Source organism: Harpia harpyja, chromosome 22 (genome assembly GCF_026419915.1).
Source record: "Harpia harpyja isolate bHarHar1 chromosome 22, bHarHar1 primary haplotype, whole genome shotgun sequence".
NCBI lineage: Eukaryota > Metazoa > Chordata > Aves > Accipitriformes > Accipitridae > Harpia > Harpia harpyja.
The window spans coordinates 13,845,839-13,870,870 of NC_068961.1; the positions used below are offsets into that span (position 1 = coordinate 13,845,839).

General features: G+C 37.9%; 1 protein-coding gene across 3 annotated transcripts in view; it reads left to right on the forward strand.

Moving 5' to 3' along the window:
- Positions 1 to 25,032, forward strand: part of TMEM131 (transmembrane protein 131) — a 100,358-nt gene that overhangs the window by 6,145 nt on the left and 69,181 nt on the right. For all 3 annotated transcript variants that reach the window (XM_052773629.1, XM_052773630.1, XM_052773631.1), the window contains exon 2: positions 14,488 to 14,549. In XM_052773629.1, the coding sequence (XP_052629589.1) occupies positions 14,488 to 14,549 (62 nt within the window). The remainder of the gene's footprint in view (positions 1 to 14,487; positions 14,550 to 25,032) is intronic.

Genomic DNA, 25,032 nt, shown 5'->3' on the forward strand with positions numbered 1-25,032 from the left:
AGAGTTAAAGGGGAGGTATTTATCTTTCTAGTCATAAATACAGGCAAAGAATGATCCTGTGTCAGATAGGGGTTTGTTAGAGGCAGCTGATAAAATTTGAACATGTGCTGCAAGAGTGTTGGTTATTTCTGTTTTCTGAACTGTCTACATGGAATAATTAGTGATTTACTGACTGTAGCAAGGATGTGATGCAGCATCTGCATTTAACACTTCTAAAATCTGTTTTTAACATTTTTGGATTAGCAGGCTTGGATAACTTGTGCTCTGGAATATTAAAGGGACTAAACCAGCGTTGTGTGCACTCATGCTCTCTCTCTTTTTAAAAAGCTTGGATGTAATGGGGAAATAGCAAAGAGCTGAAGGATTGCAATGTAATTCCACTCTCTGAAAAGGGGAAAAGAATTGAGGAGTTTTACACTAGTTTAAGATTTTCCTGCTACACTTACCAGATCTATCCTCTCACTAAGACTGTCACAGAAGCATTTTTAATAGTTCTCCTACTGCCTGGAATGCATAGCGATAGAGAACCATCCGAGAACAACGGGAGTTTTACTGTAGTTATTGAATTGGTTTTAAGGATACCTGAATGAAATTTAACGGAAGGAGGTGTACAGGAAATGAAACTATGTACTTAACAGCTCCTTCTGTCTGTGTACTGTATGAAGTTACACAATGTTATTTCATAGAACTATTTAGCTGACTGTAATACAACATGCTTAGGTTTTTAAAGTTACTTGATCAGTGTAGCCATTAACTATTCTTCATAAAGCAATCTGTCCTAACAATGGTATCTTGAGGCTTATCTGAGGGGTTTTTTCAGTTGAACATCTAGATCTGTGTTGGACTGTACAGATTTGGTGTAACAGAATGAGCACAGACTTTTTAAAGTTACTTAAACTTAAAAATATCCCAAGCAACCCTTGGTTATAGGTTGTTGTTGGTTTTTTTGTTTTTGTTTTTTTTTTTAAAGTTATTTAAGTCAGGAAGTACAGCTGGTAGTGGTGTTAAACAGGTTAAATCACCATTTGAGGGAGTGATGATAGAATAGAAGACAAAGTTGTAGACAAGCATGGTACTGATTTAAATAATTGGAAACACTTGTTTCCACTAAACCTCTTATACCCATTGTTCATCAACTTGACTTTTTAGATCCATAGATCTGAAGCAGAATAGGGGTCCTTGTAGAGGAGGGTGGTACTGAAGAAGAAGATGGCTGAGTTCTCAAAGAGAAGGTTTTTAAAGAGGGAATTTTAGCTTTTGAAAACAGAAATCTTTCTTGTTTCCTTACAGGCATATACTCTGTTGGAAACATCTCACGGTAGTTTCCTCAGTGTGAAATTTGATGGCTTCAGCATAGTTTGATGTGACTGGCTTATGAAATTTCTTTAATTTTGTAATAGGTAAGCTGCAGACTGAAAATGTCTGGCTCAGATTGAAGATGGTAGAAGATACCGATATTGAGATAAAGAAATCAGCTATTTTTCATGAAATCTGCTTCCAGTAGGGGTTTTTTGGGTCCCCTGTTTGAGATGTTGATACAGTATGTTAAGTGAATTTAAAAACTGGTTATCTGAAGCTTGTAAATAAATATGAAATCATCTAGCAATGCAGAAAAAGTCTTAATGAATCAGTGATTTACACAAAAATGCTGTACAAATATTTGCAGGTAGAATTTGTAGATAATGATAAAAACTATCCAGGCAACTAGATAAACTGCAGGGGGTTTGGGTTTGGTCCCAGCAGTGGTTCGTGCTCTACCTTGGAGGCTGGTTACAGGGAGTTCCTCCTGGCTCTATTCTGGGACCTGTCCTGCTTAATATGTTTGTCACTGATCTGGAGTTGGAGTGTACCAAATCTAAGGAACTGTCAGTATGCTCAGGGGCAAGGCTGCATTTCAGAGAGATCTAAACAGGACAGAGCAATGAGCTGACAGGACCTTCATGAAATCCAAAAAGGACAAATGGGAAGCCCTTCATATGGGACAGAATAACCGCTTGCATGGGATACAAGCTGGAAATGCTATACATGAGTCGGCAACGTACCCTGGCAGCATACAGGAGCACAGCCACTAGTCTGAACAAAGTGATTATTCCTGTTTACTCAGCACTTAATAGACCACACCTAAACTACTGCATCCAGTTTTGCTCTGTACTGTCCCACTGGAAGGTCGCAGAGATGGTTGGTGGACACATGACCTATGAAGAGAGGCTGAGGGACCCAGAGCTGCATGGAGATGAGGCTTTGGAGGGACCTTGTGGCAGCCTGCCAATATCAAAGTAGACATTATGAAGAAAATGGAGTCAGACTCCTCACAGAGATGCATGGCAGGAGCCTGAGAGACAATGGTCATAAAGTGAAACAGGGAAAGTTTGTTTTGTGCCAGGACGTGCTGGTCTGTGATGATCCAAGTAAGAAAGGCACTCAGACACTGTAAAATATTATTGAAAATGCTATTTATTAGAACTAACACTATAAAGAGAGAATAATATAGATAATCTTGCATCTGTTTTGATGCTGGGAACCCTGAGTTGTGCAGCATCAAACAGGCCTCCAGTCCATGTGCAACATACTGTGCAGACCCTGTCCATAGAAAGGGTTAGCCCCTGTTGGTCCTTCAAGCTATTGTTGGATTTCCTTACAAGAAAACAACTCTATTAATAATTTCTACTGTTAAGCTGAAGGGATGCTTACATGAGAACTTCTAGTTACGCTTTTAGATAAAGGCAAGGCCACCCAGGTGGCATAATTGCCAGTACCAAGTAGGAGCTGCCTGCAGGCTCCCCTGTTAACAGTGAGCCGGCTGAGCTCATCCTGCAGCCAGCGGGTACGTGCCACACAGCACCGGCCTGAAGGCCAGCCTGTACATGCTGCACAGCACAGGCATGGCCCTGCTCAGGTTAGCTCTTGCATGGATCACTAACTCCTCCATGTATCGTGGTCTGCTGGTCAGGATCACTACGGTGTTCTGGCTTGACATAATGAGACCGTATTTCACCATGAGGGCAAGTCAAGCATTAAAACGGATTCCCTAGAGAGGTTGTGGAATCTCTGACCTTGGAGCTTATCAGGGCCCAGCTAAACAAAAGCCTAAGCAACACCATCCAAATTCAGCGTTCACCGTGCTCCAGCAGAAGGTTGAGCTAGATGACATCTTAAGGTCTGTTCCACTCTGAATTGCTGTGTCTCTGTGTTTTGGATCTCCCTCCTGATCCTAAAAACTGGGTTGGAAGTTGCAATAACTTTGTTGCAACTGATGGGAATATCCGCAAGAGGGGAGAATGCTGTGTTTCCGCGTAACTCCGTGGTGAAATCAGTGCTATGGTAGTAGTAATTTAGGTATTATTTAGATAGAAGCGGAGTTGTAATTGGATCTGGGAAGTTTCGTGTGTTGCTGCATCACTAAAGAAATGTCATCACTGAATAAAAAAAAGACCCTGTCGGCTGTTCCTTGTTTCTGTATTCATGAATCGCATACGCTTTATTTGTCCCCTAGTTTTCGTGCTTTCTCTTGAAAAGTTTCTTTCAACAGGAATATTTGTATGCCGTCTTTCATGCAAAGGTTAACATAGCCATTAGTTTCCACCTTTGCTAGCTGCTGGTAATATAACAATAGATTGGATTGTGGTTGACATGTTAATATACAAGATGTATTAAACTAATACTTAACAATCTGTGCAACTGGTATATCTGAGAAAATACTGAAAGATCTTGATATTGGATGTTGCCAAGTTTGGCTGTTCCTACTTAGTCCTTACTGGAAACCATTTTCTTCTAGGATGTTTACTTTGGTATTCTGGACATGTGTGTAACTTAAGTCTGTGGAGCCATCAATGGGCATAAATGACCATTATCTAGCGAGACCCTTGTCCCCAGGCATCATGCTGCTTAATTTGGTGATAGAAAGCACAGACACTTCTTGCCCTCTAAATTTTTGCTCCTAAATACAGGATAAGGGAGGTGTGTGGGGAACTTTTATATTATGATATAGCTGCTTTTATATACAGCTTGTCAGTTGCCTTTCATATAGCTTAACTAGGTCATGATATTCCTAAACAGCTTTGGCTAAACTGTATCTTCCAAAATAATGAAAAGATGAATAAATGCCTTGGTTTGGGGGGAAACCTGGTTATGTCTGATGCTGAAGGAAAGATCATTTTCACTGACAGAGACTGAATCTTCTGCCAATTAGTACTACTGAATATCATTATCTGATGGAGAAAAGACTGAAACAAACTTCCAGTTCATCAGGGAAAATTTGATCAAAGTTCCAGTCCAGTACTTGATGAGTCCCATGAATTCTTCTGTTGATTAAATTGAATTTCTCTAGGGAAAAAGGCATTAAGAGTAAGGAACTCAGAAATGGAATAAAAAAATTTTGTATTTAGTATGATTTAATTGTGCTTTGAAAGTACCTGTATTGGGAAAAAGAAATTCTAATACTGAAGGGCCATTTAATCTAGCAAAGGTGTGCATATTTAGGTTGAAACTTGGTGCTAAGCATTTCAAAGTAGAAAGGAGAAGTATTTTTGAGTGAAGATAATTGACTGTTGCTGACTGTTAAGGGACCACTTAGTGATGTTGGGTATTTGCAGTCTTTAAAGTAGAACTGGGTGTTTCTTCAAAACCTATTCTGCAACTAAACCTAGGGGTTTAGAATCATTGGGTGAAATTGTGATCTGTGTTGCGCAGGGTGTCAACCTAGGCCATTGTAGCAGTTTCTGAAAGAGTCTGACCAGAAGAGAATATTTACTTCTGAGGGGTAACTGCTTCCAAGGTATTTTGGGTAGGTGAATTTCTGCGGTTAAACATACTTAAGCATTTCATTTCCATATGCCTACTTGGCACCTTTAATTTCTTATTAATGTTTTCAGATTTTTTTCCCCAAAACAGGAATTCTCCTATTTTGTTTCACTCTTCTTGCCCTATATTTTATTTTCTTTGAAAACTTGCTGCAGTTGTTCTTTTCCACCCATTTCTTTTCTGGCTTTATCAGATGTTGTGGCCAGCTTTTTCCTGCTGGTCTGTGTTCCCCCATGGCAAGTCAGCAGACTGCTTTGCTGAACAATCAATAAGTAGCATTACTGCTACATCATTAATACTAGGGCTTTAATGTTAGGCTTTTCGTACCTTTTCTTGACCTTCGATCATTGTATTTATAGACTTCCTATGGTAGCTGATTAAGCATTATCTTGCTGCTCTTTTACTTGTCCTCCAGGCTTAATAGCTGTTTCCAGTGGACACTGGTGGAACAGTTGCCACACGAGCACAGCGAGGGTGGTGATACTGTGCTCCTTCTTCCCAATAATTCTCATCTCCAGTTGTAATTTAGTCTTAAACAAGTTGCAAGTGTTATGCAGCAAAATCTAAATTAATGTGCTGTCCAAGTTCCCTTGTTGTTCTATGAATTCATGCAGTTCCACGCTGATAAGTGACTAAACAAAAAACAGGGGGGAGGGGGAGAGGATCAGGGCAGGGAGGAGAGCAGAACTCTTATCACTCCGTAGGCCACTGTTTCTGTGTCATAACATTGGTTAAGACCAGTGTTACAAAGCATCCTCTAGCAGGTAGCAAGGTAGGAGTAGGGATTGAAAACTGAGCAGTGTCCACAGAGCATAAGCTGTAGGTCTTACCTGATTGCATTCACACTGCAGCAGGACATTTAGATGCTGGGAGGTATCCGTCTGCTGCTGTCATCTTCCTGTTCTGGGGGGGGGTGGGGGGGGTTGGAAACTCTGAAAATCCCATCCTCCTTCCTCTTTTCTACAGCGTAGAGAACAATTCTTGCTCTCTGTGTAGGTTTATTACGGTCATTAATCAGCGTGGATGTACCTTTTCAGTAGGTCTTTGCACTGTGTTGGCACAAGCCATTTTTTTGAGTAAGTGGGTTTTGTGGGTCTGTTCAGTGGCTAATTTCCTAAGAGTGCAAGTCTGGAAGGCTGACGTTAATGGTAATAGTTACAATTATTGTCAGTTAATGCATTGTTCTCCTGAGGCTGCAGAATCTGTGAACTGACTATCATTTCTTGTAGACTACGTATTAAATGTTTCTATGTGCTGAAAAGGTTAGAATTCCAGTAAGTCCATGTCATCTGCACACATCAATTTGCAGCAAGTAGTAAAACTTATTGCCACAATTAGAAGTTTATGATCTAAAATATGAGAGCTGAAGTGTGATGAAGATATAAGAATAGTTTGGAGGGGCTGCTGCTTTCCCCCTCTCTAATTGCAGGACAGGTTATCTTGTTTTTGAGGTTAGTTCCAATTAATTTTATATCTGTACAAGCTCAATACTGACAAATTTATAGATGTATAACCTAATTTAGCATATTGAAGTTTTAAAATATTTAAAATTGCCATCATTAGAAAGAATAAAAAGCCATAATTTGTATGGCCCAAAGCCAGAAAAAAGGATGCTATTTGCAGATGTTGGGATTCTCTTTAACTTCCTTTCAATTTTTTTCCCTCTCTTTAAATGAGTTATGAGAAGATTCCATGAGTATCAGAAGTATTGTTCTCTTTGGCTTAAAAATGATGTGCGGTAAAGTCTTTCTCCAGATGAGAGAATTATTTCTCCTTTTTTTTTTTATTTTTTTAATTTATTTAAAAGGAAGTTTTCTCATTCATACACCCCTATGAAACCTTCATGAAAAAACAGAATAGGATGTTATTTCCTGAGAAGCATTTTGGAGCCAGCAATTAAATATCTTTGGAGGAACAGATGAAATTATTGAAAAGTTTAAAAGTAAAGCACCAACTTAAAGCAAATGTTTTTAATACCTATTTTAAAGCATCTAGCAAACGTTAAAGTAGTATTTGGTTTTGGGGTTTGTTTTTTTTTTTTTTTAAGTTAAGTTTTATGATATTTATTGCTGCCATCTGAAATAGACTGTTTTCGTCAATGGCAGATAACTTTTTAAACTCTTACTACAAAAAAAGTCAGATTAAAATAAAAATTGCTCTAGCTGAAGTGGCTGAAAATGCAAATTTCTGTAAGGTGGAAATACAGGCTGGGTACTGAACAAGCATTTGAGAGTAAAGGTATTTGAATAATGTGTGATTCTTTTTTCTGTCCATCTAAAATAATCTCAAGTAATTTTTTTAAAAGAATAACTAAATAAAAGCAAACTGCTAGGTATAGTATGTGTTCCTTTCAGTGAGCTTTTTTGTTTCTAGGTATGTTTCTATAGTTTTATTGCAAGGATATATCTATTACACAACACATCCAATCACTGCAAACTCTGTAAAAGAAACCTTCAAGCAGTTGCACCATCTTTTGAAGCGTGAAACAAATGTCGTGAGCCAGACGTGTGAACTATGTCTTCAGGACAGAGACCCACTTTCTTCCTTTCTCAGACTAAGCGGTAGCTTCATTGTCTGTCCAGGGCCTGTGTTCTGAATCAGAATTGTGCTGTCACTTTCTGTTTTGTGGCTGGCTTTAAGAACTGAATTGATCACTGAATTCCTAAAAATCTGCATCAGCCTTAACTAAGGGGAAAAGAGATGAGTGGATGAATGCAATGTGACAGCTGTCCTTACTAGGAAAGGGCCTTGCTGTGTAAATAAGCTTGCCTTGTATCTAAAGTCAGAAATGACACACAAGTAAGTTAGCGAAAGATTATATGCAGACTTAGTTGGGTAACAGTGTATACACTCAACTTTGTGCTCTTGTGTGCAGTAAAATACAAATTATTTAACCTTTTTTTTTTTTTTCCCCCTTACTGTGGAATAGTGAGTTGTGCGCTCAGGGATTGCAGTGCAAGTGATCTACTGTCTCTGTTTAGCTTGTATTAACTTGGGCATAGGTTGGTGCATATGAACTTATTTGAGTATGTGTTGTGTAAAGTCATAAAAATAGGTTTTTTATAATCAGAAGTAGAAAATGAGGTTTTTAATGAAAATTCTGTCTTTTTGTTATTTAGCTTAATATATTGCTTTTTCATTTCACATGATGATTAAAGTGCATTATCTAGGAATGTTTCTATTTCAAGCCTGTAATATGTAAACAGAAAATAAAAATTTGGCAAGCTGGCTTTTTAAGGGGTGGTAATTAGGGGTTTTAATAAAGAAAAAAGAATGAATATGTTTCTATGTAAAAAGACTTCAAAGTGAGTTATTTTTGCATGTGATCTTTACTACTTTGTGTGTATTTACTGTCTTGGCTGTGATGGCTCTTCCTGAGGTCTGTTGAAAAAATGATTAATTTCCCTTTGTTATGGACTACTGGAAAAGAAACAAGTGAATTTGCTATGTAAGTATAAGAGGATTTAGCTGGAAAGGAAGCGTGCTGGCTAGTGATTTGCTCTCGGAGCCTCTTGCCTGAGATTCGCTGGCTCATAAGAGAATGATATTTTACATTTCCAGTGAACAGTCACCTGTTGTGATGTAGGCAGAAACTCAGGCTGATAGCTACACTGACTCTCCCATCTTGGAGAACAGGCCTTTCTTTAAACAGCTGTTATTGTGTTGAACACTGAACTAGGACGTGTTTCTTGAGGCTCACCAGACTTTCTATTCTTGAAGCCGATAAAAATGGTTGCGTGCATTACAGCGTAATAGTTTTCCTTTGTCTGTGTGGTATTTAATTTTTTACAGTGTTATTTTCCTTTTGTAATAATGTTATTTTATCATTCTACATCCACCTGCCTGTATTTCACATGCTGCTCAGTTTTCCACTGTTCAGGATGATTGAAGTTGTGTGATTGCACATAAGCAGTTAATTCACAGTCAAAGCTTTAAAACCAACTCGTCCAGTTTTAGTTGTGCTGTTTAACCGGTAGTGATACAAATGCTATAATTACAATTACATAGACAGGAGCAACTGACATTTAGCACATTGTAATTGGCTCATGCGGTTATAGTTACCTTGAAGTGAGCTTAGTCATTAAGACAAAGGGTTAGAAACTGGACTTTTAAAAAACTTAGTGTAAATTAGGAGAGATTTAAATAATTGATCTGTCCCTATTTTAATAAGTTGGGACACTATTTCCAGAATGTGGAGAAAATTCATAGACTAGATGATACTGGACTGTATAAATACAGCTTATAAGAAAATTGGTTTAGATGAGTTAAGGGAGAAAACAGTTCTTACAAGCATGTAAGAGGATATATAATGATCATTAACATAAAAATAAATGAAGGCACTGTGTTGTGGAGTAGCTGTTCCAGAACTAAGTAATATTTCAGAATAGTGGTTTTTCTAAGCATATATGCCAAATATACACTCCTATTGAAATGAAGAAATTGTCAGTGGCTAAATGAAAGAGAAAACTTGCAAAGCCACCTTAAAAACCAGATCTCAGTCAGAGTAGGCCTCATAACCTGTGAACCATGGAGAATTTTTTTTATCATTGTGCACCAAGAGTCTTGGCATATTCAGTGGTCTCACATTACATGCAAATTTATTCTGTTGTGTAATTCAGGCATATCTAAAGACTGGTGTTAGCTAAAGTGATTTTTGATATTAAGTTCCAGTTTACTTTGGAGAAGCGTAGGACTTAGATTTTCTTCTTGTTACTTGATGCTTTATAGGTCTGTACTTTTCTGATTTTAAGCTAAAATACAAAAGGCTTGGACCAGAGAATTAAAATAGGAATGTGTTTGAGCGAAATTTGGCTGCTAGCTATATAAACTTGTGAGAAGATGCTGCTTAAGCTTTGAGGAATTTAAGTGAATTCAGTATCTCTTTAGGCCACTATTTTTTCCATTTTTGTTACTTTAGGTGTTTACCATCAAGCACTGTGATGTTATTGGAAAAAGCTGGGGAAAGCATTTAGAAATCTACTGGTAATAATGACTAGATAGTGTTATTACACTGTGGTTTGGGGGGCAGGGTTTATGGCTGTGGTGGTGGTTTTTGTTTTGCCATTTTTTAAAGAGTTTGTAAAAGCTTAGAAAATGCTCTCTGTAGAAAAAGGTGTTTTGGAGCAAGTGGAAGGACCTACATTCATAGTCTTTTTCTGATATCATTTATGAGCTTTTCATAGTAAAGCTGACTTAAGCAAAGAAGGTGCATTTTAGAGGCTGTAAATTGAAAACAAATAGAAAATGAAACTTACAGTATTTTTAGTGTTTGCTGTTGCTTATGTCACTTCGGTTGACAGTGACCTTCTGTCTGAAAAGAGGAAACCAGGATATGCAAGCTAGAAGCTGGAAAAACTTGACCCTGAAATCACTTAATGTCCTAGTAGTGAGAGTGACTGAAATTGTCACGGATTCTCATGAATCTGATAAATTTGCTTCTTGCGGGTGCTTGAAAGGATAAACATTTTCTGCTGAGAGGGATCTGTGCATACCACTTAGAATAAAATATTCTGTTCAGTGTAGGTGAGGACGAAAGGAGACTGATTTTTCTGGCCTTGTGATCTGTGGATATGAATCTTCATCCTTTTCCTTCTTTGGGCCATGAGCATGCTAATAACATTTAAAGTTTGACTAATAACTATTATAATCAGCCTGCAGGGCTTAAATTGCCTGTAGAGTCAGGAAGAAATTATTTTCCTAATGTGTAATTTGGCTTCTTGGCTGCTGATTTGTGCAGTGGCAGATCATGCTGTAACAGCTGAAATGCTTCCTACCCCGAATGTTATGTAGTGCCCCTCTCATAGCAGTTGCTAGTCATGTGGCAGGGTTGACTGAAATGGCACAGTCAGCAGTTCTTCATTTGCTGCAGTTTACTATTCCAGAGTATTAAGGTGTTGGCTACAGTATTAGACTGATAATGGAGCATGGTGGTATCAGCCTGGACTTTGGGAAGAAGTTTTTCCAGGATAAGTTGTTAGGGGCTTTGCAGAACAGTCATCTTCCTCTGCAGCATGGGGAATGGTTCACCTAATAAAGCATGCCCAAGTGATCTCATACTTAATTGCTTGCAGTCTTTTGGCATTGGTAATAACCTATTCTGTATTGGTGACATACATATTTTGTGTAAAGGACAGAAAAGACTATTTTTGGACTTGCACTGCAGAAGTTTGTGAACTTACTTAGCTCAGGTAGTAGAAGTGCAAATGGTGAGCAACTGCTTCTAATTCTGGAATGGGCAAACACCCAGAAGGAAGCATTCTGCCTGCTCTTTGGGCACTGTCTGCGTTTCACTTTGAAGAAGCCTTTGTCCTCGCTGTGGTTCATATTGGACAGTTTGAGAGCTGCTCTTACAGGGATTTGGGTGATTCTTTATGACTCGTCAGTGGAGCTTTTTTAAAATGTAATTGGCTTTGCCTCATTTGAATGAGGTGACTAGTTGCTTCATCCTGACTTGAGAGTCTGAGAAGTCAGTTGCAAAAACAAGCTTTCGTCTCGCGAAGGTGTACGTATTTACTTGTCATTTCCTTGCTTTGATGAAATAACTGATAAAGTAGAAACAAAGGCTTGAAAGTTAGTCTAAAACAAAGGAAAAGGTATAACCACAGAAACTTCATCACAGCCTCAGTTGAGATGCGACTGCTGCGAAATGGCCAGCAGCCAAGCTTTGCAGTGCGTCTGACTTCACCTGGCACTAACTGTCATTCTACTTTCTGAAAACATTTCTTAAATGATATAATGATGAATGGCACTTCTATTTAACAGTGTCACCCACTCGAAATGTTCTGTAACATCTGTTGCTTTGTTCATAAGTTGCAGCAGAGATGAAGTAACTGAAGAGTGGCTGAGAGTGTTTGGGGTTTACAGAAGGGCTGCCTGCATTCAAGCTGCCTGAGTAGAAAGCTTTGACTAGTTTCTGTGAGCTTCTGTGTGTGTTATCCTTGTGGATATTGTTGCTACTTTCTGCTCTTTGTACCTACAGTGTATCATATTTAAAACAGGGAAAAAAGCCTTGGGAAAATACTAAGAATTTGTGAATTGATGAAATACCCTTTTATGTTTTACTGGTTGTTGATAAATTATGAATATAAAAAGCTGTTTTCTAATGATTTTTTTGTTTGTGCCTGATGTCACAGTCAAGTGCTGTGTATTCTTTGTTTCCAAAGCAGAAAGCTAGAAAATGAAAGAATGCCTGAAAGCCCAACGTCAGAGGTGCAATTCCTTTTGACTGTTAGGAAGGTGTGCTTGTATTGACAAATTCTTTTATTAAGTTGTGATTGTTAAACTTGCAATAAATCAAATAACATGAGAAATTGTAATTTCATTCTGGATTTCTCCCTAGCTTAAAAATTGAGAATTTCCCCTCCCTATCAGCTAATCTGTAATTTGTTTTTTTTTGCACAGAGGATAGGCATGATATTTCTATGAAATTGTGATTAACTGTCATACTTTGCTTTTTAAACTAATATGTCAAAGCTTCGTTTTCTTACATCTTGCACTGCAATTCACTTATAGGGTTTTTTTGAGTGATTCTAAAGACAAAATTAAACAGTGACTTGAATGTCTTCCATATGTAGTGCCAGTTAAATTGATAAGAATCCATGTTTCTAGGATGTTTCTAGGATTAAACTTTAAACTGATAGACATGCTCCAGTAATTTAAATTTTAAAAGTCCGATTCTTCATAAGCTGTAGGACTTGATCTCATAACAGCTGTTTAAATGCTGTTTTGTTTTTGTTTTGTTTTTTTTTTTAATCTTTTGCCTTATGTGCTGTATAGTTCTTCAATATAAACAATTGACCAAACCCCCAGTTCTTGGGTTAACGATGACTTTTGTTTGTTCTGGAAATCATTAAGGTAATAACAATAAATACACACAAAAAAAAGTATTTCTAAGATACTGTTGACATGTCTGCCTAGTACCACTCATGCCACTTAATATTGCAGGACGTGCATCATGTTTATAGTCTGAGCTCCACCTCTTCTGCTCTGTGGTGATTTTCACACTTCCACATGAGATGGGCTGCTTTTTCAGCCTGTGTCACTAAACGTTAGAATTCTGAGGTATGGTAGCTTGGAAGGTGATTGTATAAAATTTAGTTGTTTAGGGGTTTTGTTTATTTGTTTGGTTTTTTTGCATACCAAAAGAGACTTTTGGAGCTGACAGCAGCAATCTTTGTTTTACATTAACTTTTACTTTTGGTCATATGAAAGCAAGGTTGTGGAGTTTGTACGTTTTAGGAGAAGGTATCAAAATATGAGGGGAGTCAGGGATGCAGAATGGGATCTGCAAACACTGGTATGTTAAGTAGCAGACTGAAATTTGGGTGCTGAGTGAGGTGTCACTAAAGCAGCCAGTGAGGAAATGCTTGAGACAAATATGCATCAAAAATAGTGTTTCTCTGTGTGGTAGGTGCCTTTACTCCTGTCTGATGAGAGTGCTTTTTTCTTATTTTTGCTTTCTGAAAGTAATGTCACTTTTTCTTTTAAAACATTGTAAAGCCAAGTGGCAATGTTGCTGACCTTACAATAATTGTTCATGTTAGAACACTGACCTTCAAAGTGGGAGATGAAGGTTTAAATCTCCTTTTTCTGAGTGGGATTCAAATTCCATCTTCCAGAAGCACTCACTATGCTTCTGTGTGCTGGGAAATCTTTAACTTCTTCCTGTTGAAGTTGTTCCTTTTTGTGGAAGGAGGGGTGTGTTACCACTCTCTCAACTTCATCTGGCTGAATGGTAAAGGTAGTTATGGAAAAAGGTTGTAGGGTAGGGGAGGAGTTATTTATAGGGGTTTTTTAATGCAATTTTCTGGTTCGAGGTTATTGTATTTTATCCTAAAGACATGCTTTTTTGTGTGTGTGTGAATAGTCTTTTGTGGAGTAAAATTTAGACCTCTTTGAACTTTTCTTTCCCCTTTAACTCATGTTCATTCTTGTACAGAATATTGTGTTTTGCAGGAAGGGCAATGCCCTTATTTCTTTGTCTTTAAAAGAAAGTAGCATTCCCTACATTTTGAGAGGAATTGAAGAACAATTGCCTGACCAAACATTTAGAGGAAGTGAGTGGAGGAGGAATGCTTAATTTGAGGATCCTATATGTGATTGAGGTGTGAACTTTTCATGGAGTTTAGTCATATGGTGCAAACGCTTCTAAACTGTTTCAAGTTTTATTACGTTATTGTCAAGATGGAGCGAGCTGTTGCCATGCTGAGGACTAGGGAACAGTGTGAACAAGGCTTTCCAGATGTACAGTTAAGATTTTAGGTGTATAAATGCAACTAAAATTGTGCTTGTAAATGTCAGAATTCTTTGTGGGCTTAGATGTATTAAACTCAGTTGTTTAGGTACCCAGTCAGTCATATTGGTTGAAGTACTGAGTTAGCTTGGTACAGCCAGTCTTTTTAGGGAACCTAAAAGAAGTTGTTCACTTTAGACTTATTTTTATGCCAAAAGGCTGATTTGCAAAGTGTGGTACTTATTAATATGAACATATTGGAATTAGAACTCTTGGAGGAAAATTAATGTCACAGATTTGTGTCTGGTATTCTGTTAGACTCTGCATTGTTGTTTTGGTTTGTCATAGCTCTATCTACAAAATCGGGTACAGCAGATTTTAGATGTTTAAATTGCTCTTTTTAATTTAATAACAAAATGTTTTTCTGTTAAGATACTTATTGTTTTTCTTTGCAGCTTTCATCCAGTCAGATGGCATAATAGAAATGCTACGTTTTGATGAAGGAGACCTATTGCAGGTACGTAGTCTGAGTAAATCATCTGAACTAGCAATGTTTCATCTGCTTTTTGATAGCAGCTTTTTGAAACTCATGGGTGAATGGATTTTTAAAAATAAACAAGGATCAAAAATAAGTAAGTCCAAAAAACTTTTGGACCTTCTAGAGTTATTTTCAACAGTATGCTTTGGTGTGTCCTGAGGTTCTGGTTCCCTAATCTTTTGTGTTGGGGAACTGGTGGAGTTTACCACAGGTTCTGTCTGGTCTGTTTGTCCAGGTTTTTTTTCCCCTTACAAAAAATGGGAGATGCTTTGTGTTTAAGACTTATCTTGATGTAGAGTTGGGATGCAATTGGATAGCACAACTAGAGGAACTGGGAAGTGTTGCAAGATTCTGAAATGTAAAGGCAGCCCTTGGGACCAAGTCGCCACTGGGTTTAAAGAAAGTTCAAATTACTGCAGTGAGGTAATTGCTCTTGCAAATATGGATTTTTTCAGGTATAATGTTGCCATTCCTGTCAGCTTTCTTTTGTCGTGAGTCAAAAGAGACAAAAAGTTAGCTAAAGAATATGTGCTGATATTTTGAGGTGGTGGTAGTAGTAGGGATGAAATATATAGCAACATGGCTCGATACTTTAGAGCTATGTAGTTCTGAAGTTCTATTGACTAGAATTTCATATGCATGCATTTTGTGGATTGTATTTATGTTGGCAATATCTTTTGTTAAAATTCCTTGATGATGTTAGTTCTGGTAGTTGAGAGAGAGGAGAGGAGAAAGCAAGCAATGGATTGTTTAAATGATTAGAACACATGGCATATGACTGTGTTTAACTTCATTAGATACCAGTGCAGTGCTTGATTTACAATTCCTACCTCCTATCTAGTCTGGAAGAGTCAACAAATATAAAAGCTGTATAGTTCTGGGCTCATGATAATATTATTTGTTTCAGATTTATGAAGCTGTTTTTTTCTTTTTCCACCACCTACCTAAGGTGTTTGGGTTTTTTGTTTGGTTGGGTTTTTTTCCTTCTTCCACTGCTTGGTCCTTAATGTAAATCAAGAATAACTTACTATAGATTTTAAGATTATAATGTAAAAGGATAAGAACCTTCAAAATGATCTAAACTGGTGACAGAAAAGGTTGCAGTTAAAACCAAACAAACAACCCCCCCCCTTGCCAAAAAACCCCAAACAACCAAACCCATCAAACAAGCTAACAAAAAAGCCCCAGGTTCCTCATTAAACAGTTGTTCAGATGTCATGTGCTAAACACATTGTCATAATAGATATCTATGTAGGCTTATTTTTGGACATAGAGTAGAATGGTGGAAGTTTTCCATATAGTGGTTACAGTCTGAATTATTGCAGTTTTTGACTGGGAATCTGTCTTTAACTTGCATGGAGATACCACATATCAGTATAAATATAAGAGAAAAAAAAATCCCTAGGCTTAGTTTCTTTTCTTTTACATATGCTATTAGAATATATTTTGTTTGACAACAGTGGTTTAATAAAAATGACAGACAGGTCTTGGCCCAATTTTTAAGATAAAAATGATGTAGTTGAATTCTACATTTTAGGTGGTTTTATCCCCAGGATTCTCTCTCTCTTTTTTGGCTAATTAAAATTAATCCTACAAATCTGAAGTTAACTTATTTATTTATTTTAGCACTCTATTAATCACTATAGTTCTCAGGACTAGAAAGTAACGGTGCTGCTGTGAACCACCTCAATAATTCATATAAAGATGGAAAAGTAAAACAGATTTTTAATCATTCCAACTTTATTGCAAGATGCAACAGATACAGGAAAATTAGTTTAAGTATTATGGTGGGACAAAGTCAAGCAATTCTGGATGCTGCACTATAAACTTTGCAGTGCTTTGGATTGCATTTGGCTGCCAGTTATCCTAATATACTGCTGAATATTTGATTTAAAACAAAGCGAGAGGGACAAAATTTCTAATAAATGGTTTATATGTTTTATATTACGGTTGTGGCTCTCAAGCCAAAAATACCTATGTAAGTGAAACCAGTTCCTTTTAATCAGAATGATACAGCATGTTTTCTCTAGCTTACAATTTATTAGGTTTTTTTCCTGTAGATTTTAATATGGTGACCTCTTGTGACTACTTACTGCAATTAAAAAATACAACCAAAGCAAATACATAGTTGTAAAACTAGATTTACATGTTGTGAACAGCAGTTACTAAAGTTTTAAACCTACTGTAATGTCATTGAATGTTTCTCTTTCAGGCTTTCTGTAAATTTTCACAAATGTTTGTTTGATTTTAGGTAATCCATCATTACAGCACAAACATGATGATGTGGTAGTAACTCAGTATTGTGTAATGTTATGTCGCCTTCAGGTGATTTTTTTTTGCTTTTTTAATATTAAAAAAAAATTCAGTGCATAAAGTAATTAATAATCACTGAAGTATCAAAGCCATCTCGAATCTTGGTTTATTCCCCACCCCACCCCCCACCCCCCCCCCGAATGTGATCTCTTTACAGTGGAAGCAAGCCCTTTTCTTGTTTGAAGGAGTTGCTTTCAAAGCAAGGCAAATCAAATGCTGAGTCTTACATAATTTAATCATTAGGGATTCCCGCCACCTCCCTCCAGTTAGAGTATATCCTCTTGATACTGTTTTTTGTACTTACTTGGACTACATACTATTGGTGAAACACTCCTTACACGTTTCAATCACATTTTAGGACTTTTGTTGTAAAAGATAAATGAAATGTTGGAAAACTGGGTTTGAGCAGAGTGACTTAAAACAGTTATATATTGAAAAAACAGAAGTCTTTAAATATTTAAGTCAAAACCCCTTGCATTTAGTAAAAATAAACTGGCAATGGAAATTTCATTAGTTCATGCTGGTGGGTAACAGTAGTGAGGTAGAGACTGTACTTTTTGTGTGTGGACTTCCGGTACGTGGGTTAGAAAGTGCTACACCATGAAGCTTTGCCCTCTGTCTTAACAGAACAAAAGTGAGAATTTTATTCTTTAGCATAGATGTTTAGATTAAAGGTTTATATCTAAATAAATGTGTGCTATTTCTGCCCATGGATTAAATAACAATAATGAGAGAATTTCCTAATTTTGTCTGTTCTTTACATGAGTCAGTCCCCTTAAGGACTCAACAACTTTTTGAACTCTTCAAATAGTTTATTTAGATCCTGAACACAGGGTAAGAATTGTATTAATGTAAATTGTCCATTGCTCAATGCAATATAGGGTTTGGTTTTTTTGTTCAATAGCAGGCAATTTGCAGATGTCTATATAATTGGTTGGCACTTCAGAGTCATAGGTTTGGTTGGAATGGACCTCACTTCAGGTAGTGTTGTGTGTAGATGGACTACCCTTGGCAGATGCTTGACTCTTCTGTTCTTAAAACCTCTAGAGAATTAACTTTCACAGGTTTCCTTATGTACATATTTGTTTCAGGCCTAAGCTCGTTTTGCTGCTTTTTTTCTCCTGTTGTTTTTTTGTTAGGTTTTTTTTTCCCATCTTCATAACAATAATTTTGTACTAAAAGACACCTATAGCTTCTTAATGCAAATTTTTAAAAACACCCTGTAACTTTCTTTACTGGATTTTTGTCTGCACACTACTTAAAGTGTAGCGTTTAATTGGGACATTAGTACTCTGAGGCTTTGAGAAAGGACGGAGTAGTTGCTTCCCTGCATAATAACACTTGTTTTAGTAATTCCAAAATGAATTGTAAATTTTTGACAGCATTTTGTTTGCTCATATAGTTTGTATTTCACTATGTTCTCCAGACACATTCTTTTGTGTAGTACCACTTAGTCAGTTATTCCCAGTTTTAGATTTGAGCTCTCCTTCAGCTGAACTTTGCCTTGTCGGTGTCAGGCCATCTCCTCCGTGTGTCCTGATTATTTGAACCCTTGTCCAGACGTGACAGATGCTTCAAGCCCCCAGCGATGATGTCATCTGCAAATATTAGGAGTGCTGAAATAATCTACAACTGTTACTTTTAATAATTTATCCTTTCATGTTAAGCCAACATACTGTCTCACTTTTTGAGGACTTTATTTTGAAAAGTGAACAGTAAAGTAAAATTTATTTTTCAGAGCAAAGTTTTCATTTGCTTTTAGTTCATAAAGGACCGTTTCGCAGGTCATTCTATTTATTGTGAGAGCTCTTGCCTTGGGTATCGAATGTTCTGCACAATGTAGTTGGGGCCACTATTTTCCAGAGCGAGCAATCTTCTATTCAGACTAAGTATTTGGAAAGTACTTCTGCTTATGTAGTAGTATTTTTAAAGTAGCTTATTCCTACAATGAGAAAGGAAAATGGTAAGACTCTTCAGTCAAATTCTCTTATAACATGAATCACTCACTACACTTACACTTGCTGCAATAATCTTAAGTATATGAAATGCTTTTTTACAGGTGAGCTCCTAGAAATTATTTTGCTGATATTTACTGGTTTGCAGAATAGCTAAAATAGGGGAAAAAGAAAACTTGTGTGATTATATATACTTAATACATATTTGCTGTCTTTGTTCATAAACTGCTAGTCACAAAAGCTGGTAATGAGAATTACAATGGTCCTAAATGTCAAATAGACAGAACCTTAACATGACTTGTGGTGGCTTTGCCACAAGGAAGCTACAGGACTGAGTTATATGCAGATCAGCAATGCTGATTTCTTACTGGAGGAATTTTAGTATTTGCTGCATGATCTGTACTTCATTCTGTATGGCACGGTAGAGTAGTATCTTAACAGAAGTGGCAACCATTTGGTTCTGGTGTATCAGCAATACTGTTTTCAGGGTGTAAAGTTTAAATTTTTTTGATTGTTTATTACCTCAAATTTTCATATTCTATGTTGACTTTTAAAAGGGGTTTGGTATGATCTCCATTGATATCCATATAGCCAAACTGCTAAGATACAGACCACGTAAGTGAGTAATAAAGTGGCTGGACCATTGACCTTGACGGGTGTACTTTACAGGACAAAGTTCAGCTGGCAGTCTGTTACCCATGATGGAGCTTGGTACTGAGGACAGTACTGCTTAATGTCTTCATTAGCAGCCTGGATGACGGTATAGAGAGTGCTCTCAGTAAGTTTGCAAATGCTACCAAATTGGGCAAAGTAGTTGATACACTGGAAGGGAAGACTGCTATTCAGAGGGACTTTGGCAGGCTGACAGGAACCTTATGACATTCAGCTAAGGCAAATGCAAGTCCTGCACCTGGGAGAGAATAATCCTGTGTAACAGGACAGGCTGGGCAGTGATGGGCTATAGAGCAGCACTGCAGAAAAGACCTGGGGGGTCCTGGTGGACAACAAGTTGAACATAAGTTAGCCGTGTACCCTTGTAGCAAAGAAGGCCCCCAGCCTACTGAACTGTATGAACAAATGTGGAGCCGGAAGATTCCCCCCCCATTTGTGGGGCTGCAGCTGGAGTACTGTGTCCGGTCTGGGCTACCCAGTACAAGGAAAGCACTGACATACTGGAGCAAGCACAGTGGAGGGGTACCAGGATGATCAGGGGGCTGGAATGCTTCTCATGTTAGGATGTGTTTCTTCAGCCTTTAGAAGAGAAGACCAAGGGGAAAACTTAATTGCTGTGGGCAGTGTAGAGTTGACAAGAGCCAGATTTTTCATTGTGCACAGTGGAAGTATGAGAGGCTTTGGGACACAAATTTCAGCATGGGATACTCCAAACCCATGTAAGAAAAAAAGCTTTTAAACTTGAGGGTGATCAAACACTGGACCAGGTTACTCAAAGAAGTTGTAGAATTTCTATCTTTGGAGATATCCAGAACTCAATGGCCTAAAGCTGTGAACAACCTGCACTAACCAGACGTCCCCTGAGCAAGGGTTAACTAGATGGCCTCTGGAGCTTCTTTCCACTGTGTGTGATTTTTATAAAAGAATAAAAGCTGTCTCAGTTCATTGCCATTGCTTGTGAGCAGCTGAAGACCTTCTGCTCCTCAGAAAAAAATGGCAGTTTCTTCTTGTACAGGAAGAATTGCCATCACCAGGCTTTAGTTTAAAAATAATTAATTGATGCCCAGGAGTAAGTGACTGTTGAAAAGTCTATGTCAACAGCATGTGTTGCATCAGCTAAAGTCAACTGATGTTTTTGTTTCCTTTTGTGAGTTTGGGTCATGAAAGAGCATGGCAAGAATGACTCAGTTAAATCCACTTTCAGCTACCTTTCAGATTACAGCATTCATTTTCTTCATTACCTTAAGCAAGATATTCATCATTAATTATGTTTCTTTTAATTAACCTACTTATAGCATAGAGCTCATGAATGCAGCAATGAAGATTTAAGCTGCCATCTACGTATCGGTTTTGTAGCTGTCTCTCAATGTTTGGTAGCAAGCAGCACATAGCTTTTCTACAAGAAGGAGCCAGCCTTACTATACAATAACAGTATGTAAAATGTTCTTAAAGAGTCTTTCAGACTGAAAGAGTCTTTTAAATTAGTGTGGATACTCTTGTGTAGGAATACAGAAAGCTTTGGTTGTTGAGAATTTTGGTAACATTAAAGAAATGTATTTGGTGTCCAGAAACCTCAGGTCATGATTAAGAGGGCCTCCCTGCTTTGCTCCCCCCACACCAGCCCTGCCATCCTTGTTTAAGACTTGGGGCTTTAAATCAGTTGCTTAGACATAGGTAACCAGTGCTATTTGAGATGTCCTGGACTGTCTTGGACATCTACGTGGACCTGGCAGTTATGGCACAGCGCACAGGAGAAACTGTGTGCCCTTCTGGATGTCAGTCTGAGACCAGGCAGGTTGCCCTAGGACATTAATCTCAAGTGGCGGCAGATGCCTATGTTTAGATGACTGAATGTAATGCTAGGTAATATGACCTCTTACCAAGAAGTGAAGAATAGCTATTAAAACAAACTGGTGAGGCATTAAAATTAACCTCTTTTGTTGTTGTTGGTTGGTCAGGGGTTTTTCGGTGGGATTTTTTGTTTTCTGGCTAAAGTTAACAACCATGGGTATGCCTTTAGAGACCGCCTTCAGACTGTAAGGTGCCGTTTTTGATTCTCCATGTGCACAAGATTGTTGTCTTGTGTCGTGCCACAACTGTACTGAGTCTGTAAGGTGTGCTTTCAGGTACAGATTCTCTGTGAAATCTTACTCGAGCCTCTGGAGAGAAGTTGTTGCAAGTCTTGAAACTGGTGCTGACTGACTGCCTTCAAATTTTCTAACTCACTGCATGCAAGTTGTCTCAAGATCTTTACTCTGAAATCCCTTTGGTTATAGGGTTATATAAGATAGAAATTAAGACATGGAACTGTTAGTAGCAACAGCCTAAATGCATATGCTATCTTTAAATTAAAAAAAATCATTAATTTAAAAATCATCTATCTCCAAGACCTGAACACAGCCTTTTGGGAGGACTTTTTCCTCTCCCGCTTCTTTTCCCCACTCAGTTGTATATTTCTACTGTTTATTCTGTGCTGACCTTAGTTTTTGTTGTTAGGCAGTTGGTTGGATCAGGAAATTAATCCATTTTAATTTTTTTCCCCTGTAACTTACCTTATTATGTCTCTTGAAATATTAATAGTGTGCACATGCAGCCTTCTTCCTGATCTGTACATTGCAAGGTAGTATTTTGTTATTTGTAATACTTCTCCCATACAGATAAGATTTAATAAAATTTTCCTATAAATCATATTTTGCTAATGCTGCTCTATTAGAGATTTATCCTTTACAGGAGAAAAAAACCAACTGTATTTATTAAAAAGCATAATTTTATTTCTCTTTACCTGATAAACCAGCAGTATTCAACAAAACCTGCACTTTAAATAGTGGATTGATCTGGTACGTGGTTTTAGTTCTTGGCATTTGTTTGACAGTTTTGTGCAGTCACACAGGAAAAATAGCATGCCAGAATGCAGCACAGTAGGTCTACAGTTTTACTTGAAGATCAAATTTAAAAAAAGTATTTAGAACATGTAACTGAACACATTTGTATGTTTTTGTTTACTGCACGACTCTAAAGATTGACGTGTGATAAAAATGAGTGGTAATTATAGAAACTGCCACATGAGATTTATTTTTGGTTTAGTTCCATGATGCTATGGTTGATGAGCTGCTGAAGTTGGTATGCTATTTCTTTGCTCTTGATCGACCCTGATTTAAAAAAAAAAAACCAAAACCAACAACAACAAAAACAAACCAAACAAAAACCCCCCAAAACCCAAAACAAAACCCATACAACAAAATACCCACAAAAAAACCCCCCAAACAAACCAAAAAGCAAACAACCGCCTGCTCAAAACACAAAAAGTCATTGAAATTAATTTGTCATGTTGCTTGCACTTAACAGACATCTGAATGCAAAAAACCAGGCTTTTCCTTACAAGTGTGATCTTTGATTTTTGCTCTTAATTATATTTCAGACCTATGATGTCTTACCAAAGTGATTTGTGATTTTAAACTTTAGGTACAGATATTAGACTAATATTTTCATAGAAAATCTGAAATTTCAGAACATAGGAGGGAAAACTTGAGTGTATGATCAGCCATGGAATTTAACTCCCAACAGTTAACTACAGCCATGGCTATGTAGTAGTTCAGCTATTGTCAATGATGTGTATTTCCATTTGTTTCTGGAGTTAAATTTGATCTCCACTGCCCTCTGTCTAAAAGTTGGCCTGGGTGGGGTCTTAGACTAAGGCTGATGTTAGGGGTATTGACTGCCAGTTACGATGCTTAAGAGCATAGATGACAAACTTTACTGAATAATTTCAAACTTAATAGAACATGTTGTCTTGTTAGAGCCAAAGCTAGTTGTGAAGGATGGGACAGTGTTGGTAATGACTATTTTGGTTGCCCTGTCATAGGTTCTGAACCTGTTAGCTCCATCATCTGACTGTCAGGTAACTGCTGGTAGTTTAATTATGTGCTTTAGTTATGTTTCTAAAGAAAAATCAGTTACTGAAAGGAAGGTTGTATTTAATTGTAGCAAATAATGCACTTTAAAGGACATTGGTAAGGAACGCAGGGTGTTTAGTTTACACACCTGTTAGCTTCATAGAGTAAGTTTGGTGGTTGTTGTGGTTTAAACCCAGCCGGCAGCTCAGCCCCATGCAGCTGCTCACCCGCTCCTCCCCGGTGGGATGGGGGAGAGAATCAGAAGGGTAAAAGTGAGAAAACTCATGGGTTGAGATAAAGACAGTTTAATAGGGAAATCAAAAGCCATGCACACAAGCAAAGCAAAATAAGGAATTTATTCACTGCTTCCCCAGCCATCTCCAGGAAAGCAGGGCTGCATCACACCTAACGGTGACTTGGGAAGACAAACGCCATCACTCCGAACGTCCCCCCCTTCCTTCTTCTTCCCCCAGCTTTACATGCTGAGCATGACATGATATGGTCTGGGACATCCCTTGGGTCAGTTGGGGTCAGCTGTCCTGGCTGTGTCCCCCCCCAGCTCCTTGTGCCCCCCCAGCCTGCTCGCTGGTGGGGTGAGGGGAGAAGCAGAAAAGCCCTTGGCTCTGTGTGAGCACTGCTCAGCAGTAACAAAAACATCCTTGTGTTATCAACACTGTTTTCCGCACAAATCCAAAACATAGCCCCATACTAGCTACTATGGAGGAAATGAACTCTATCCCAGCCCAAACCACTACAGTTGTGTAACAATATTTCACAGGAACACTGTCTTAGCAATTTTTGTTGTGTCCCTCCAGTAGTCAGGAAAGTCAGTGGTGTGAATGCACAGCATGGAAGAATGGAACTGGTGAAATCAGAAGAATGACTTTAAATGACTATGTAAAGAAGAGAGGGATATGTGCAGTTGTTTGGTAGGGAGGAATAGCAGATGATTTCGGTTAGTAGAGAAAACACTCAAAATGGATTTGGGTCATTTTGGGGTACATCTGCCTTACTGATTGTATTGCATAGATCTTCAGATCCAAAACTTCATTATCAACACTTGGAGTGTACCACTTGCTACATGCATCAGAGATGTGGAGAAAGCTCATAAATGCTGAGACTTACTGAGCAATTTGTCTGTTAGCCTATATCAGTGGTAGCTGGCTGTGGTGAAGATCAGCATCCCTCTCCGCTGCAGTCAAGTAACTCGGGCTGTTTAGTCCTCATAAGCAAGCACTAGTATGTTTCTATTGAGTAGGCTGTGCAGCACCTCTTGCAGAGCCAGGTGTAGTCTGGTGTGCTTTTAGAGAGAATGGGTACATCTGCAAGCTGTAGGCAATAGTTACGTAGTTTAAAATAAAAAATTAAAAAAGAAAAAGAAAATGGGAAAGGCAGATAGACAGTGATTCATGGTTGTCAGATTTATGATAGAAAAGTAGATAATAAGAATAGGCATATGTAATTATAAGTAGCTGTTTGAAGCTTATTAAAACAATTTTTAAAATACTCAAGCAATATGTATTTTATGTAGGGCTTATAAAATCATGCTATTGTGAACTGGCTTAATGTTTTGAACAAGTGCTTCTATGAAATGTTGAATGAGCTTTTGACAGCACAAGTCCTCTTTGG